Here is an 18,473-nt window from a genome sequence, read left to right as displayed (position 1 = left end):
CCCTGTTGTCTGCGCAGAATCCACTGATGCCCATATTGCCCCTGTTGTCTGCGCAGAATCCACAGATGCCCCTATTGCCCCTGTTGTCTGCGCAGAATCCACAGATGCCCCTATTGCCCCTGTTGTCTGCACAGAATCCACTGATGCCCCTATTGCCCCTGTTGTCTGCGCAGAATCCACCTATGCCCCTATTGCCCCTGTTCTGTGCGCAGAATCCACTGATGCCCCTATTGCCCCTGTTGTCTGCGCAGAATCCACCGATGCCCCTATTGCCCCTGTTGTCTGCGCAGAATCCACTGATGCCCCTATTGCCCCTGTTGTCTGCGCAGAATCCACCGATGCCCCTATTGCCCCTGTTGTCTGCTCAGAATCCACCGATGCCCCTATTGCCCCTGTTGTCTGCACAGAATCCACTGATGCCCCTATTGCCCCTGTTGTCTGCACAGAATCCACTGATGCCCCTATTGCCCCTGTTGTCTGCACAGAATCCACTGATGCCCCTATTGCCCCTGTTGTCTGCTCAGAATCCACTGATGCCCCTATTGCCCCTGTTGTCTGCACAGAATCCACTGATGCCCCTATTGCCCCTGTTGTCTGCACAGAATCCACTGATGCCCCTATTACCCCTGTTGTCTGCACAGAATCCACTGATGCCCCTATTGCCCCTGTTGTCTGCGCAGAATCCACTGATGCCCCTATTGCCCCTGTTGTCTGCGCAAAATCCACTGATGCCCCTATTGCCCCTGTTGTCTGCACAGAATCCACTGATGCCCCTATTGCCCCTGTTGTCTGCGCAGAATCCATTGATGCCCCTATTGCCCCTGTTTTCTGCAGAGAATCCACTGATGCCCTTATTGCCCCTGTTGTCTGCGCAGAATCCACAGATGCCCCTATTGTCCCTGTTGTCTGCACAGAATCCACTGATGCCCCTATTGCCCCTGTTGTCTGCGCAGAATCCATTGATGCCCCTATTGCCCCTGTTGTCTGCTCAGAATCCATTGATGCCCCTATTGCCCCTGTTGTCTACACAGACTGGGAATGCTGAGAGCAAAGAATGCAGACAGACATAAAGAATGCTTAGCAAAACTAACATGCTATGAATAGAATTGTGTTTTGTCAGCTCGATTCACTGACGGCAGACGGTAAATTATTGTGCTTTGTGCAGTGTCACTATTACCATACACTCACCGGACGCTTTATTGGGCCCACCTGTTCAATCGCTTGGTAATACAAATTGCTAATCAGCCAATCACATGGCAGCAACTCAATGTATTTAAGCATCTAGATGTTGTGAAGAAGACTTGCTGAAGTTCAAACCGAGCATCAGAATGGGGAAGAAAGGAGATTTAAAGTGTTGCTAAACCCAGGACCCTGCATTCACTATATCCCCTCTCCCCGACCCTGCATTCACTATATCCGCTCTCCCCGGACCCTGCATTCACTATATCCGCTCTCCCCGGACCCCGCATTCACTATATCTGGTCTCCCCAGACCCTGCATTCACTATATCTGGTCTCCCCAGACCCTGCATTCACTATATCTGGTCTCCCCGGACCCTGCATTCACTATATCTGGTCTCCCCGGACCCTGCATTTACTTTATCTGGTCTCAACGGACCCTGCATTCACTATATGCTCTCTCCCCGACCCTACATTCACTATATCTGGTCTCCCTGGACCCCGCATTCATTATTTCCGGTCTCCCTGGGCCCTGCATTCACTATATCCGGTCTCCCTGGACCCTGCATTCACTGTATCCAGTCCCCCCGGATCCGGCATTCACTATATCCGATCTCCCCATACCATGGTTCAGGTTGGTGGTGTCATGCTGTGGTGGATCCATCCTGCCTTGTATCAACGGTTCATGTTGGTGGTGTCAAATGTGGGGGAGATTCTCTTGGCACTAGCGAGGTGGACCTAATATAGTGGTCGGTGAGTGTACATACATAAATATATATACAGTATATAGGGATGAAACACACATATGGAAGCTGCTTCACCTGCCAAGTGCTTTGTAATTCTGCACGTCTGGGCTTGAGATTTCCCATGCCTTGTCAGACTCCAAAGCCATGTTGCTGACTTGACTTTTTTCTGGTACAGTTAGGCTATAGAGCTTGGTCACCTCCCTGCCCCTAATCTGTGATTGGACAATGAAGGAGCAGCGGAAGATCAACGGGGTCATCTATTTCCTCTCACCTCCTGTCAGTTCACTCCCTGTGGGCACACCTGATTGGCTCCTAGTTCTGCTCCTCCTTATCCCAATCCAAGTATTGTAAGAGGAAAATAAACTGACACATTTGGTTACTTTTAATAGTTGACTTCCCACATGTAAGAAATATATATTTGAAATACACTTTAAAAATATTCTTCCCATATATTTTGACATATATTTGAAATACTATAATTGTGACCGTATTCAATATATTTCAATACACATATATATATACTGTATGTTGAAATGCGTTTTTTATATATTACAAAATATATGAAAAATATTTTTAAAAATACACTTTTTTCAAATATATTCTTCAGATTTTTTAACATATAAAACGTTCATTTTAACATATATTTTTACATATATTTGTATATTTGTAAGTGCATTCCAAAACTGTATTTAAATGTATTTTTAAAGACATACAGTATATTTGAAAATTTATTTTTAAGAATATTTTTCATACAGTCATGGCCGAAATTGTTGGCACCCTTGATATTTTTCCTGAAAATCAAGTATTTCACACAAAAAAGGTATTGCATTAACACATGTTTTGCTATACACATGTTTATTCCCTTTGTATGTATTGGAACAAATATAAAACAGAGGCAGAAAAGCAAATATGACATAATGTCACACAAAACCCCAAAAATGGGCTGGACAAAAGTATTGGCACCCTTAACTTAATATTTGGTTGCACACCCTTTGGAAAACATAACTGAAATCAGTCGCTTCCTATAACCATCAATAAGCTTCTGACACCTCTCACCCGGAATTTTGGACCACTCTTCCTTTGCAAACAGCTCCAGGTCTCTCTTATTGGAAGGACACCTTTTCCCAACAGCAATTTTAAGATCTCTCCACAGGTGTTCAATGGGATTTAGATCTGGGCTCATTGCTGGCCACTTCAGAACTCTCCAGCGCTTCTTTGCCATCCATTTCTGAGTGCTTTTTGACGTATGTTTGGGGTCATTGTCCTGCTGGAAGACCCAGGATCTTGGACGCAAACCCAGCTTTCTGACACTGGGCCCTACAGTGCGACCCAAAATCCTTTGGTAATCCTCAGATTTCATGATGCCTTGCACACAGTCAAGGCACCCAGTGCCAGAGGCAGCAAAACAACCCCAAAACATCATTGAACCTCCACCATATTTTACCGTAGGTACTGTGTTTTGTTCTTTGTAGGCCTCATTCCGTTTTCGGTAAACAGTAGAATGATGTGCTTTACCGAAAAGCTCTATCTTGGTCTCATCTGTCCACAAGACGTTTTCCCAGAAGGCTTTTGGCTTACTCAAGTACATTTTGGCAAACTGTAGTCTTGCTTTTTTATGTCTCTGTGTCAGCAGTGGGGTCCTCCTGGGTCTCCTGCCATAGCGTTTCATTTCATTTAAATGTCGACGGATAGTTCGCGCTGACACTGATGCTCCCTGAGCCTGCAGGACAGCTTGAATGTCTTTGGAACATGTTTGGGGCTGCTTATCCACCATCCGGACTATTCTGCGTTGCAATCTTTCATCAATTTTCCTCATCCGTCCACGACCAGGGAGATTAGCTACAGTGCCATGGGTTGCAAACTTCTTGATAATGTTGCGCACTGTGGACAAAGGCAAATCTAGTTCTCTGGAGATGGACTTGTAACCTTGAGATTGTTGATATTTTGCCACAATTTTGGTTCTCAGGTCCTCAGACAGTTCTCGTCTCCTCTTTCTGTTGTCCATGCTTAGTGTGGCACAGACAGACACACAATGCAAAGGTTAAGTGAACGTCTCTCCTTTTTATCTGCTTTCAGGTGTGATTTCTATATTGCCCACACCTGTTACTTGCCCCAGGTGAGTTTACAGGAGCATCACATGCTTGTAACATTCTTATTTATCCGCAGTTGTGAAAGGGTGCCAATACTTTTGTCCAGCCCATTTTTGGAGGTTTGTGTGACATTATGTCGAATTTGCTTTCTTTCCTCCCTTTTTTTGTTTTGTCCCAATACACACAAAGGGAATAAACATGTGTATAGCAAAACATGTGTTAATGCAATACGTTTCGTGAGAAATACATGATTTCCTGGAGAAATATCAAGGGTGCCAACAATTTCGGCCATGACTGTATATTTTGTAATAAACATTCATTTCAACATACAGTATATATATATATATATATATATATATATATATATATATTTATTGAAATATATTTAATAAATTGTAGTATTTCAAATATATGTCAACATATTTGGGAAGAATATTTATTTTTAAGAATATTTTTTATATATTTTGTAATAAAAATTCATTTCAACATACAGTATATATATATATATATATATATATATATATTTATTGAAATATATTTAATAAATTGTAGTATTTCAAATATATGTCAACATATTTGGGAAGAATATTTATTTTTAAGAATATTTTTTATATATTTTGTAATAAACATTCATTTCAACATACAGTATATATATATATATATATATATATATTTATTGAAATATATTTAATAAATTGTAGTATTTCAAATATATGTCAACATATTTGGGAAGAATATTTATTTTTAAGAATATTTTTCATATATTTTGTAATAAACATTCATTTCAACATACAGTATATATATATATATATATATATATATATATATATATATATTTATTGAAATATATTTAATAAATTGTAGTATTTCAAATATATGTCAACATATTTGGGAAGAATATTTATTTTTAAGAATATTTTTTATATATTTTGTAATAAACATTCATTTCAACATACAGTATATATATATATATATATATATATATATATATATATATATATATATATATATATATATTGAAATATATTTAATAAATTGTAGTATTTCAAATATATGTCAACATATTTGGGAAGAATATTTATTTTTAAGAATATTTTTCATATATTTTGTAATAAACATTCATTTCAACATACAGTATATATATATATATATATATATATATTTATTGAAATATATTTAATAAATTGTAGTATTTCAAATATATGTCAACATATTTGGGAGGAATATTTTTTAAATATATTTAAAATATATTTTTCTTCCATGTGGGTTTAAACACGCATCTATTGACTTAACTGCAATTATATTTTTTTTTACTAGTCTGGAGTTCGACTTTATTGACCAAAGACATTTAGCAGTGGAAAGGTATTACTGCGGAGGGACAGCCACTGCTAAAAGGTGTGTATTGCAGCCAAAGCTTCTTTTTTTTAAATTTCATATTATAATAATTTTTGGTATTAATATTTTCATACAGGATTTATATAGCGCCAACAGTATTCACAGTTATCTACAAAAATGGAGGAAGACGGTACAATGACAGCTCAATACAGGAGGGATCAGAGCATCCTGCCTTCAGATATGTCCTGGGGCACAATTTAAAAAAGAAAGAAAAGTTGAATTTCAACTGTCAGCTGATTTATTAATTTTTTTCCTAAAAATGTAAAGTGATTCTAAAGGCTTTTTTTTATAAAGAAAAATTACAAACATGCCAATACATACCTGCTGTGTGCAGTGGTTTTGCACAGAGCAGCCCGGATCCTCCTCTTCTTGGGTCCCCCTCTGCTGTTCCTGGCCCCTCCCTCCTGTTGGGTGCCCCCATAGCAAGCAGCACCCACTGCTCCCTTCTTGGCTCTCTTCTCCTTGGCTCACTGGCTGTGATTGACAGCAGTGGGAGCCAACCCACATGGAAGAAAAATATATTTGAAATATATTTTAAAAAATATTCTTCCCAAATATATTGACGTATATTTGAAATACAATTTTGCCCATATTCAATATATTTCAAAATATATTTCAATAAATAAATAAAAAAAAAATATATATATATACTGCATGTTTTTATTACAAAATATATGATAAATATTTCGCATTTCCGTGTAGGGGATCCACACGCGCGCGCCCTACCGGCGCCGGCATTCGCGGCCATGGATGTCAATCACCGGGTCCCAAATATATTCTTCCCAAATATATTGACATATGTTTGAAATGCTACAATTTTGATCATATTCAATATATTTCAATAAATATATATATATATACTGTATGTTGAAATGCGTTTTTATTACAAAATATATGAAAAATATTTTTAAAAACACATTTCAAATATACTGTATCTCTTTAAAAATACAAATCTACATTTTTGGAATGCATTTACAAATATATGTAAAAATATATGTTAAAATTACTTTATTATATGTTAAAAAAAAAATCTGAAGAATATATTTTAAAAAATATATATTTTAAAATATATATATTTTTTAAATATATTCTTCAGATTTTTTTTTAACATCCATAGAATGTATGTAGGTAGAAAAAAAAAAAACCTTCAGCCTCTAGAACCACTTTAAAGGAAGTTTGGTAGAAGGATAATTTTTGTTTACATTGTGTCCTAACCTGATGTGGTCGTCTTTTGACTAGGTGAGGAACATCCGGGGCTCGTGTTCAACGTTTGACAATGGAAGACTCCGACGTTTTTTCTAAAGGCTTCTTCGCTGTTATCCTCCTTTTACTAGGTAAATCCAAATTTTTTCCCACAACACCTCTGGTGATAACACTTCTCTGGACTGACCACTCAAAGACCACCCACCTACAATGTACTGCAGGCAGGTGGCAGCTACAAGATCAGCGACGTACCCGGATTTGGAGCACGCATTTGCACCACCCCACCCGGCCGCCACCATCAGTCCCTGCAGGATATGTTTGTCAGCAGGTCTCGGCAAATGATTTTGGATTTTTAAATGGTCAGGACTCTGTTGATCTCCTGCAACAAATGGAAAAGCAGAGCTGTGCCGGTATTTGTAAATACCAACACAGGATTTAGCTGGATCTTCCCTCCCTGGAACCTTTTCGTTCCAGATAGAGAAGAAATACACACCACACAAGAGTAAAAGCAGGATATTTGCACCCTCGCCATAGTTAGGTACATATTTTTTTTTATTATTATTTAAACTTTTATTTGATTTTCCAGTACAAAAACACAAATATTTCTCATATACATTTTTCCATTTTCCCCAAAATTATCTCCGCAATTCCGGGTCACATGATCGCTGTGAAAGCCCCTAATTGGCTATCACAGTGATCAGTCACTGTACAGCCTGGCCCTCTTTGGGTTTTTTTCTCTCTATGAATGGAGGAGAGAGATACTGCATAGAGGGGGGGGGAAATGTTTGTAAAAAAAAAAAAAAAAGATAAATAAATATTAAAAAATAAAATAAAATATGAAGAAAAAATACCTAGATCAAGGTTTGATCTAGTTCAGTGCCAGGGTAAGTGTTTGGGTCAAGGTCAGGGTCAAAAGGTCAGGGTCAAAGGTCAGGATTTTTAAAAAAATGGTATCCGTGTCAGTTAGTGTCAGTGTGTTTTAGGTAAAAAAAAAAAAAAAAAACAAATTAAATCAAAAATAAAGAAAAAATACCTAGATCAAGGTTTGATCTAGTTCAGTGCCAGGGTAAGTGTTTGGGTCAAGGTCAGGGTCAAAGGTCAGGATTTTAAAAAAATGGTATCCGTGTCAGTTAGTGTCAGTGTGTTTTAGGTAAAATAAATAAATAAATAAAACAAAAAAAAAAACAAAATGCGCACTATTGTTTCTGGGCTGTACTCCGGGTACAAACAACAAATAACACACACATAGATGGTGTCGCTGCGATCGCCAAGAGCTGGAGAATTTATTTTGGGTTGTTCTTTGGTGGTAGGTTATGGTAGTAACAAGAAACACACAGCTAAATTTACAAACAATATATTTTTTTTACTATTTTGGGCCAGTTTTCCTTTGATAATAAAAAAAAATCAGGAGATATCCATTACCATTTACCACCAAATGAAAGCCCAATTTTTCCTGAAAAAAAACGCGGTATAATCCACCCGGATGTACAAAGCAGTTTTGACTGTTTTTCTCTAGTGATTCTAATACCCCAGGGATACCTGTCCCGAAAGCCACTGACTAATGCCGGCCATACATGGGTCGAAATTCGATCGATTTTTCGGTCACAAATCGGACTTAAGAATAATCGGCCAATTTTCGCTCTGTTAGTGGGTCAACGGCACAAGCCGATTTTCATGGTTCCTCCCCATTTCGGTGATCGAGCATGTTGGAAAATTCGAGACAAATGACCAATTTTCGACTCAATGATGGTCAAATCGTACGATCATTTTTGCGAAAAGAATATGCGCATGAGCCGTGACCTGGAAGCCACAGAAGTTTCGCCTGTTATATGGGGTGAACTTTATGACGCGGTCGGACGATTTTCAAAATCATTGATGGCGCCATCGGATTACCGAAAAATCGTTCGTAATTCAACCCATGTATGGCCTGAATAAGAGGGGACTTCCCCCAACTTTGGACACATACGCATTTTTTTTATTGATTTTTATTATTATTTGTTTATGTATTTGTTTTTTGTTTTTTTTACAGGGGACTTTACCAAATACACAACTTCAACGTCTTTAAGTAAGAACCATAAATTTTGCATTTGAGATCTTTATAGGAGAAGTGTTTTTAGATTTCGTAAAGATGAACATTTTTGTAGAACAAAGGATTTCTTATTATGAAAAATATTCTTTTTATTGATAGTTATGTGTATACGAATGACATTTGTTGTCTGTCTGATTTGCAGGTCTTTTGTACCCGTATGGGAATTCATCATATGACGCCATTGCTGCAAAATTGGATGATGGCGCAAATGGCCCAATAACACTTTCTACCAAGTTACCTCTCTTTGGGAATGCACCGACTGTTGTCTATGTGAGTGCTCCCTGTTCACTGTTATATGGAGTGATGTATTTAGGGTTTGTACTGCCCTAGGCAACATAAAACTCATCTGACCCAATGGACACTGACCAACACCACCCCCTCCCAGCCTGACTTTGACCAACAGCACCCCTGCCCCACACTCAGGAGTGCTTTCGACTCATCTCACTCATCTTCACAGCTCCAGACATCCCCGGGAACAAGAGTCAGGCTCTAAATACACCATCAAGCAGCCCACAGCCTCTCTGGGTTCCCACCTGGTTCCCATGGGTCCCTTCTTTCATCCCTTCTTCTGGGGAAAGGTGCTGCCCCCCTGAAAAATGCCACCCTAGGCAAGTGCCTTGTGGTACACACACCCCTGGTTATACGTACATTTCTTTCGGCTTGGCCTCTTTGCAACTTCCCGAGCCTCTCTATTGTTCAAAGAGTCCACCATCACTTTAATGGGATCACACAGAGGTTGTGAGCCTCTTTCCCATCTAAGCCCTCTCCCAGATTCCTGCTCTGAAGCCTCACGTCCTCATCTTCCACCAGAACTCTCCTCCAACTCTCCTGCTGCCGAGCAGGCCCAAACATTCTTAAAGGCTGTCCTGGCCCCTTGCCATGTCTCCTGTTTAGGATTGGCAAGGATCATCTAGGAGTACTCTCCAGCCTCACGTCCTCATCTTCCACCAGAACTCTCCTCCAACTCTCCTGCTGCCGAGCAGGCCCAAACATTCTTAAAGGCTGTCCTGGCCCCTTGCCATGTCTCTTGTTTAGGATTGTCAAGGATCATCTAGGAGTACTCTCCAGCCTCACGTCCTCATCTTCCACCAGAACTCTCCTCCAACTCTCCTGCTGCCGAGCAGGCCCAAACATTCTTAAAGGCCGTCCTGGCCCCTTGCCATGTCTCCTGTTGGGGATTGGCCAGGATCATCTAGAAGTACTCTCCAGCCTCACGTCCTCATCTTCCACCAAAACTCTCCTCCAACTCTCCTGCTGCCGAGCAGGCCCAAAAATTCTTAAAGGCCGTCCTGGACCCTTGCCATGTCCCCTGTTGGGGATTGGCCAGGATCATCTAGGAGTACAGACCAGCCGCTCCTCATCTCCACCGACTGTTTCTACATCTTTTTCCAAAGTTCTAGAGCAGGGGGAAGTCCCAGAGAGCTGGTCTGCAGAGCCTCTCAGCTCTGACCTAAATTTGACCCACCTGGCTATTACACCCAGGCTGCCACTCAGCCTATATAAAGCTAGAGCTCCCCCTAGCTAACTAGGAGGGTGCTACAAGAAGATTACCACTTTGGGGGTATAGGGGGGAAGAGGACAGAAGACTTCAAATAAGACAGTAGCCTCCAGCACAAGGGGAGGCTTAGAAGTACAATTCAAAAGACCGACGGAGGCTTAGAAGATGGATTCAAGTTCATTTTTTACAGGAAAAGTCGAGATCTGCCCATTACTTCAGCTGTCTGCGCGCCCGGCTGTACTGATTTTTTTTTGATGAAGCAAGAATGGGGTTTTTCCCCAAATTTGAGAATGAATTAGCAGCTGCCCTACTGGCCTTCACCATGCTTTAGCGGCAGTTTTAGGCTTTCAGTTTTTTAATTGTTAACCTGCTCATTTTATGGAATTGATTTTCATTTTACTGTTTTATTTCACAATGGTATTTCCTTTGTTTTTAGGTCGATAACAACGGTTTATTATCGTTTAATGCATCCATCACGGCATTCACACCCCAAAAACTCCCGGTAGTTAATGGCACCAATCCCTTCGTGGCTCCGTTCTGGGCAGATGTGAATAATGCCATAGCAGGGGACATCTACTACCGACAGAGCAATGACACCGACCTCCTGAGCCGCGCAACCAGTGATATCGGTTCTTACTTCAGTCTTCCCGCGTTTTCCGCGACTTGGGCATTTGTGGCCACGTGGAGTAACGTGGCCTATTATGGATCTACAGCCTCATCTAGCACGGTAATTCTATCTATAAGTATGCTGATTCATTCAACAAGTGCAGCATGACACCATGAGAAAGAAATTTCTCTTGGACTGCAGATATTCACCAAACTTAGTAGAGCGGTAGTCTCCAAACTGTGGCCCTTTGCTTCATCTTATCCGGCCCTTGGGGCATTATTTCCTCACTGTCAGCAACAGTGGGGCATAGTTCCTGCCACTGACACCAACAATGGGGCACTATTCCTCCCACTGATACTAATGATGGGGCACTATTCCTCCCACTGACACCAATGATGGGACACTATTCCTCCCACTGATACCAATGATGGGGCACTATTCCCCCCACTGACACCAATGATGGGGCACTATTCCTCCCACTGACACCAATGATGGCGCACTATTCCTCCCACTGACACCAATGATAGGGCACTATTTCTCCCACTGACACCAATGATGGGGCACTATTCCTCCCACTGATACCAATGATGGGGCACTATTCCTCCCACTGATGCCAATGATGGGGCACTATTCCTCCCACTGATACCAATGATGGAGCACTATTCCTCCCACTGACACCAATGATGGGACACTATTCCTCCCACTGATACCAATGATGGGGCACTATTCCCCCCACTGACACCAATGATGGGGCACTATTCCTCCCACTGACACCAATGATGGCGCACTATTCCTCCCACTGACACCAATGATGGGGCACTATTCCTCCCACTGTTACCAATGATGGGGCACCATTCCTCTCACTGACACCAATGATGGGGCAGTATTCCTCCCACTAACACCAATGATGGGCACTATTCCTCCTACTGACACCAATGATGGGGCACTATTCCTCCCACTGACACCAATGATGGGGCACTATTGATTCCAGTGATACCAACGATGAAGCACTATTCCTCCCACTGACACCAATGATGGAGCTCTATTGCTCCCATTGATACCAATGATGGGGCACTATTCCTCCCATTGAAACCAATGATGAGGCACTATTCCTCCCACTGACACCAATGATGGGGCACTATTCCTACTGCTGACACCAATGATGGGGCACTATTCCTCCCACTGATACCAATGATGGAGCACTATTCCTCCCACTGATACCAATGATGGGGCACTATTCCTCCCACTAACACCAATGATGGGCACTATTCCTCCTACTGACACCAATGATGGGGCACTATTGATTCCAGTGATACCAATGATGAAGCACTATTCCTCCCATTGACACCAATGATGGAGCTCTATTGCTCCCATTGATACCAATGATGGGGCACTATTCCTCCCACTGACACCAATGATGGGACACTATTCCTACTACTGACACCAATGATGGGGCTCTATTCCTCCCACTGATACCAACAGTGTAATACTATTCCTCCCACTGATACCAACAGTGTAATACTATTCCTCCACCAGTCATGGGGCATTTTTTTTTACTGCCACTGACACCAGGACTTTTTCTACTCCCGCTGGCCACAGTCCAGCCCCCATTGTAGGACAGTAAACTGGCCCTTTGTTTAGAAAGTTTGGAGACCCCTGTAGTAGAGCAAAAAATGTGAATTGTTTCATGGTTTGTTTCATTCATTACCTTCCCCATGGGCTGGAGCATGCATTTTGCCAAAACGGCAGCCTTGGCATGATGCCAATTTTAACTGAGACTCAAAAAAGCTTTTTTTTTTCCTTTTCTGAATCCACAGGTTAACACATTTCAGGCTGTCCTCATCACAAATGGAAGCCTCACCTTTGTAATGTTCAACTATGCCAGTATTCAATGGACGACGGGGACAAACAGTGGAGGCGACAGCAAAGGAACTGGAGGAACCCCAGCCCTGGTGAGAATGGTCAGCAATGGTCAACAATGGTCACCAATGGTCAGCAATGGTCAGCAATGGTCAACAATGGTCAGCAATGGTCAGCAATGGTCAACAATGGTCAACAATGGTCAACAATGTTCAGCAATGGTCAGCGATGGTCACCGATGGTCAGCAATGGTCAGCGATGGTCACCGATGGTCAGCAATGGTCACCAATGGTCACCAATAGTCAGCAATGGTCACCAATGGTCACCAATTGTCAGCAATGGTCACCAATGTTCAGCAATGGTCAGCAATGGTCAGCAATTGTCAGCAATGGTCACCAATGTTCAGCAATGGTCAGCAATGGTCAGCAATTGTCAGCAATGGTCAGCAATGTTCAGCAATGGTCAGCAATGGTCAGCAATGGTCACCAATGGTTATCTTTCAGAAGGCTGAGCAAGTCTATACGCATAAACAAAGTTTTTGTTTTTTTGGGTTTTTTTAATGAAACTCCACAGTAGGAAACCAGGCAAAAAAACTCTTGACCAATTATGTATGTTTTAAGGATTTTAGTAACCTTCTGATTCTTACCTCTTTCTGTCTTGTTTGGTACTGAGGAAGACCATTGGTGGGAGGGTCTGCCTTCGTAAACAATATAATCCATCCCAGTTTTGTAATAAGAAATTGAAAAGGTGGAATTGACTTCTATAAATATGCTATATTATGTATGTAATGTATATTCTGTTTTTTATTCTTTTTTTGAAACGGGTGGGGGCTTCATTTTAGAAAAATACTAAAAAAAAAAATAGATTCTATATCATATATCATTTTTTTGGGGGGTGGAGCCTTTATTCTGGAAAAAAAATTTTTTTTTAAATAAAATAGATATTATATCAACATTTATTTTGCAGGCTGGGGTCAACAGTGGCTATAAATCCGGGTACTATCAAATAGCCAGTTCCCTGACTTCTGCGATGATCAACACAACATCCACAAGTAATGTCAATGTCCCCGGCCGGTGGGTCTTCAGAGTGGACAAATTGTATGTTCAGGATCCCAGCGGGATTATAGGTAAAAAAAAATGCATACAAAATATCTGTAAGTATTATTATTCAATAATGTCATCAGCTCTGTTATATTTCAGCTTAATATATATATTTTTTTCCTTTTATGTGTTGTATTTTATGTCTTGTTGCCAAAAAAATCATTTTGTAAAATAATTCTGTATTAGAAATAACAGACAAGAAATGTTTAATATTCTTTTGCTGAGGATCCCAGCGGGATTATAGGTAAAAAAAAAAGAAAATGACAAAAAAAAATCTGTAAGTATTATTTATTCAATAACGTCATCAGCTCTGTTATGGTTCAGCTTAGTATATCTTATTTTATTTTTTCTGCTGTGTATTATATTTTATATCTTGTTGCACCAAAAATCATTCTGTAAAGCAATTCTGCATTAGAAATAACAAGCAAGAAATGTTTAATATTCTTTTGGCTGGTGTTTTATTAACATAATATAATATAATTTTATTACCCTAATATAAAGAATATATATATGTCAATATATATCCCTTGCCTAAAAAAAATATGAGGTGTGTGCATGTGGAACCAGAATGTGGCTAGAAAGATTTTAAAAATGTTTCTACAGGTGTATTTTTAAGTTTTCTTTATTTGTTTGTTTGTTTGTTTGTCAAATATAATATCATATAATTTTATTACCCTAATATAAAGAATATATATGTCAATATATATCCCTTGCCTAAAAAAATATGAGGTGTGTGCATGTGGAACTAGAATGTGGCTAGAAAGATTTTAAAAAACGCTTCTAAGGGTTTTTTTTTAGTTTTATTTGTTTATTTGTTTGTTTTTTGTCAAATATAATATCATATAATTTTATTACCCTAATATAAAGAATATATATGTCAATATATATCCTTTGCCTATAAAATATGTGGTGTGTGCATGTGGAACTAGAACGTTGCTAGAAAGATTTTAAAAACATTCCTACAGGTTTATTCTTAAGTTTTCTTTGTTTGTTTGTTTATTTGTTTGTTTTTTGTCAAATATAATATAATAAAATTTTATTACCCTAATATAAAGAATATATATATATGTAAATATATATCCCTTGCCTAAAAAAATATGAGGCGTGTGCATGTGGAACTAGAAAGTTCCTAGAAAGATTTTAAAAACGTTTCTACAGGTTTATTTCTTTGTTTGTTTGTTTATTTGTTTTTTTGTTTGTTTGTTTGTTTTGTTTGTCTCAACATAAAGATTGAGTTAAACTCACCCACATCAACAGGACTCACACATATTAGCAGAAAATTAAATAATTTACAAAAAAAAAAAACACCCAACACTACATTTAAACGACATACTTTGTTTTCCTAACCTGAACAATTGTTTTAAGCTCCACCCCTGAGGAACAAAAGGGAAAAACCTTTTGCGTCATGAGCGTTCGTATTGTAGATTGAATATGTCCTTAGGTCAAAAATTAAAGGAACTGTTCGAATATAACTGGGAGGAGCAAGGAGACTTGCAAATACTGTCCTTTGGAGAAGTTTACAGTCAGTTCCTGGATGTGACCATCTGGGGGGTCTATGGCCTTTTATATGTTTTAACCTCTTCTTCTTCTTCTGATATTTGTTTCTCTGCTTTCCATAGTAAGCCCTTTTAAGTATACATTATCTGTTCCCTGACCAATATTTGACGTTCTTTTTTTAATTACTTCTGCTGCGATTTTAAATCAGTACCTTGCTCCTAATAGTGGCTCCTCAGAACCTATTTTAATATTAAGTGCAATATTTCAAAAGATGTATATATATATATATATATATATATATATATATACATATATATATATATTTTTTTTATATATATATATATTTTTATTTTTAAATATATATATATTTATTTATTTATTTTAATATATATTTATTTATTTTTATATATATATATATATATTTTTTTTTAAATATATATATATATATATATATATATATATATATATATATATATCATGTTCAAGGCTAATTTTCAAAAAATTTAATTGTTAGAGATTTTTCCAGTCTGGCACCATTTTCACCATACATTGTCCGTTCCGTTGCACCCTTTCATCAATTTGCATCATACCTGCTCAGATGAGTAGTCAGTGCAAAACTGAAGCCTTTCCAGAACATTTCAGAATCAGGAAAAACACGTTTTCATCATATACACAACACAACAGATACGAAAACGTCTGCATATTCTTCAACATCTTTTTTTTTCAAAAAGATACATTGTAAATATAAATTCACAAACACTTTAACATAAAAAAAAAATTGTTATTTCCTCATAGTTCCTGCTATTCAGTTTGCATTTCTAGTAAATTACATTAAAAAGGAAAAAGATCACAAATATAAAATTTTTCAAAAACTAATAAAAAAGTGAATGTTTTAAATATAAAATATTGATAACTTTAGTATTTATGATTGAAAGTATTGCTGATTTCAATAATTTCATTAAATATCTCATCTTTAGGTTTGCTTATTTTTTGTTTTTTTTTGCTAATTATGAAACATTACAAAGGAATTAAACTCTCTCAAGCAACAATAAATATTTTACATTTTTGTGCTGCTGGCATTAGTAAATAGATAGGAAAGTATATTGTATTTACTTGTTTTAGTGACACTGTACTACTTGTGAGGGTGATGAAGATTTTTATTTTTTTTACACTGATTGCTGGATCCACTGAATGTGGAAGGGTTAGTGTTTGTTTTAGGTTATTGTTTTAATTTTTTGTTACAACGTGGAACGTGGGGTTTTTTTTAGTAAAAAAAAAACCCAAATTAGTTTAGAATCAAAAATTTAAATTTTTCAAAAATGTTTTTTACATTTTTATTTTATTTTTTTATATTATTATTTATTTTTTTTGTTTTAACATACTGTCACCCTAGCAGTATAGTGATACCATAGTGACACCGTACTACTTGTAGGGGGTGATGAAGATTTATTTATTTTTTTTACACTGATTGCTTTTACACGCATAAAGGTTGTAAAAGCAATCATTTCTCATTCTCTCTGGCTGCATTCTTGCAGCCGTTGAGAAATACCGTGAGAGCTGTGATTGGTCACAGCTTGTCACATGGTACAAGGCTGTTGTGAATAGCCCTGTACCATGTGACCTCTGTGATCATTCACAGATTTCACTCGTAGTAAGCAATGATGTCAGAAGTGACATCTTGATTACACCTATTCATGTGATCACTGGTTGGCCAATCAGTGATCACATGATCGGGACCTCACACAGAGATTTCACTAGTAGTAAGCAATGATGTTAGGAAGTGACATCTTGCTTACTACTCTTCATGTGATCACCGATTGGCCAATCAGACGTCCTTCCGAAGTGGTTTTTACGACAAGGAAACAAGAAGAAAAAAAAAGAAAAGTTATTCCTACTCTCCACAGTAAGTATGCTATACAAAGTAGCTTTCACAAAATGTCTTTTATCTATGTTTAAAGCACTTCCCGCAGAAGGGAGGCGGAGCAGCGCAGAGCTCCACCCATATTTTTCAACAGACGTAGGAAGGACCTTGCCGTGGTTCTGTTGCTCACAATCTGTGAACTTCACTGCAGATGAAATGGAAAAGTTCTCGGCTAAAACTTTCTTTGAGGTTTAGAACCCCTGTCAAGTTTCTTTTATTGCTGTCTATGTTTCTATTTGTAAGATTTCGCCTCACTTCCTGTTGTGCCTCTAAACAGGAAATGAGGAATCTCCCAAATTTCGAACTTTTAGAGCCGTCCTCAGAAAAGTTTTTCAATTGGAAGACGTTCCCCCTAGAGCTCCAACTGGATTCAATGGACTTCCAATGGAAGTAGAGACTACAGCAGGGGCGGACTGACAACTCATGGGGCCCCCAGGCAATAGGGGATCATGGGGCCCCTGTGTCCTTGCTCAAAAAAGCCTATGAAAAAGGTACCAGGGGCATCTCATGGGGCCCCCTACTGACCCCGGGCCCTTGGGCAGTGCCCGAGTTTCCAAATCGTCAGTCCGCCCCTGGACTACAGTAAACACCAGACAGGGCTTATTATGCTCCCCCCCCCCTCAATCTATACAAAACTAGAAAAAAGTTTAATGCAGGTCATACATGGTTCGACTTCCAAATGATTTTTCATCAGAAAATCTAAAACGTCCGATGGCGCCATCAATGATTTTGAAAATTGGCCGACAGAGTCATAAAGTTCACCCCCTATAACAGGGGAAGCTTCTGTTCCTTCCAGGTCACGGCTCATGTGCATATTCTTTTTGGAAAAATGACCGTACGATTTGACCATCATTGAGTCGAAAATTGGTAGTTTTTCAAGAATTTTACAACATGCCGAATCACCGAAAAGGGGAGGAACCAAGAAAATCGGTAATCCGATGGTGACATCAGTGATTTTCGAAAATCGGCCGACCGAGTCATAAAGTTCACCCCATATTACAGGCGAAACTTCTGTTCCTTCCAGGTCACGGCTCATGCGCATATTCTTTTCAGAAAAACGATTGTACGATTTGACCATCATTGAGTCGAAAATCGGTCGTTTTTCACGAATTTTCCAACATGCCGAATCACCGAAAAGGGGAAGAACCAAGAAAATCGTCCGGTGCTATTGACCCACTAACAGAGAGAAAATCGGACGATTATTCTTAGGTCCAATTTTTGGATGAAAAATTAGTCGAATTTTGACCCATGTATGGCCGGCCTTAGTCCTGCTTGAACTCACTTTCAGT

The 18,473-nt window shown here is 38.9% G+C and overlaps 1 protein-coding gene across 1 annotated transcript; it reads left to right on the top strand.

Moving 5' to 3' along the window:
* The first annotated feature begins 6,685 nt into the window (after window positions 1-6,685).
* Window positions 6,686-17,578, top strand: LOC149432283 (sushi, nidogen and EGF-like domain-containing protein 1). Its single transcript, XM_089665286.1, has 7 exons — window positions 6,686-6,743; window positions 8,642-8,677; window positions 8,844-8,971; window positions 10,636-10,926; window positions 12,624-12,758; window positions 13,633-13,823; window positions 17,428-17,578. Exons 1-7 carry the CDS (start codon window positions 6,686-6,688, stop codon window positions 17,576-17,578), a joined length of 990 nt encoding a protein of 329 aa, XP_089521412.1.
* Window positions 17,579-18,473: the final 895 nt, after the last annotated feature.

This window comes from Staurois parvus, unplaced genomic scaffold, assembly GCF_062004578.1.
Source record: "Staurois parvus isolate SC_StPar_1 unplaced genomic scaffold, SC_StPar_1.0 ptg002174l, whole genome shotgun sequence".
In the NCBI taxonomy this organism is placed as follows: Eukaryota; Metazoa; Chordata; class Amphibia; order Anura; family Ranidae; genus Staurois; species Staurois parvus.
The sequence above is the reverse complement of the archived record's forward strand: the minus strand, read 5'-3'. Positions and strand labels throughout refer to the sequence as shown.

Excerpts from the sequence above, each read along its gene's own strand:
- LOC149432283 (XM_089665286.1), top strand. The coding sequence starts at position 6,686 with ATGGAAGACTCCGACGTTTTTTCTAAAGGCTTCTTCGCTGTTATCCTC. Across the intron at positions 6,744-8,641 it reads TGTTATCCTCCTTTTACTAG|GGGACTTTACCAAATACACA; the intron begins GTAAATCCAAAT and ends TTTTTTTTACAG. Across the intron at positions 12,759-13,632 it reads CTGGAGGAACCCCAGCCCTG|GCTGGGGTCAACAGTGGCTA; the intron begins GTGAGAATGGTC and ends TTTATTTTGCAG.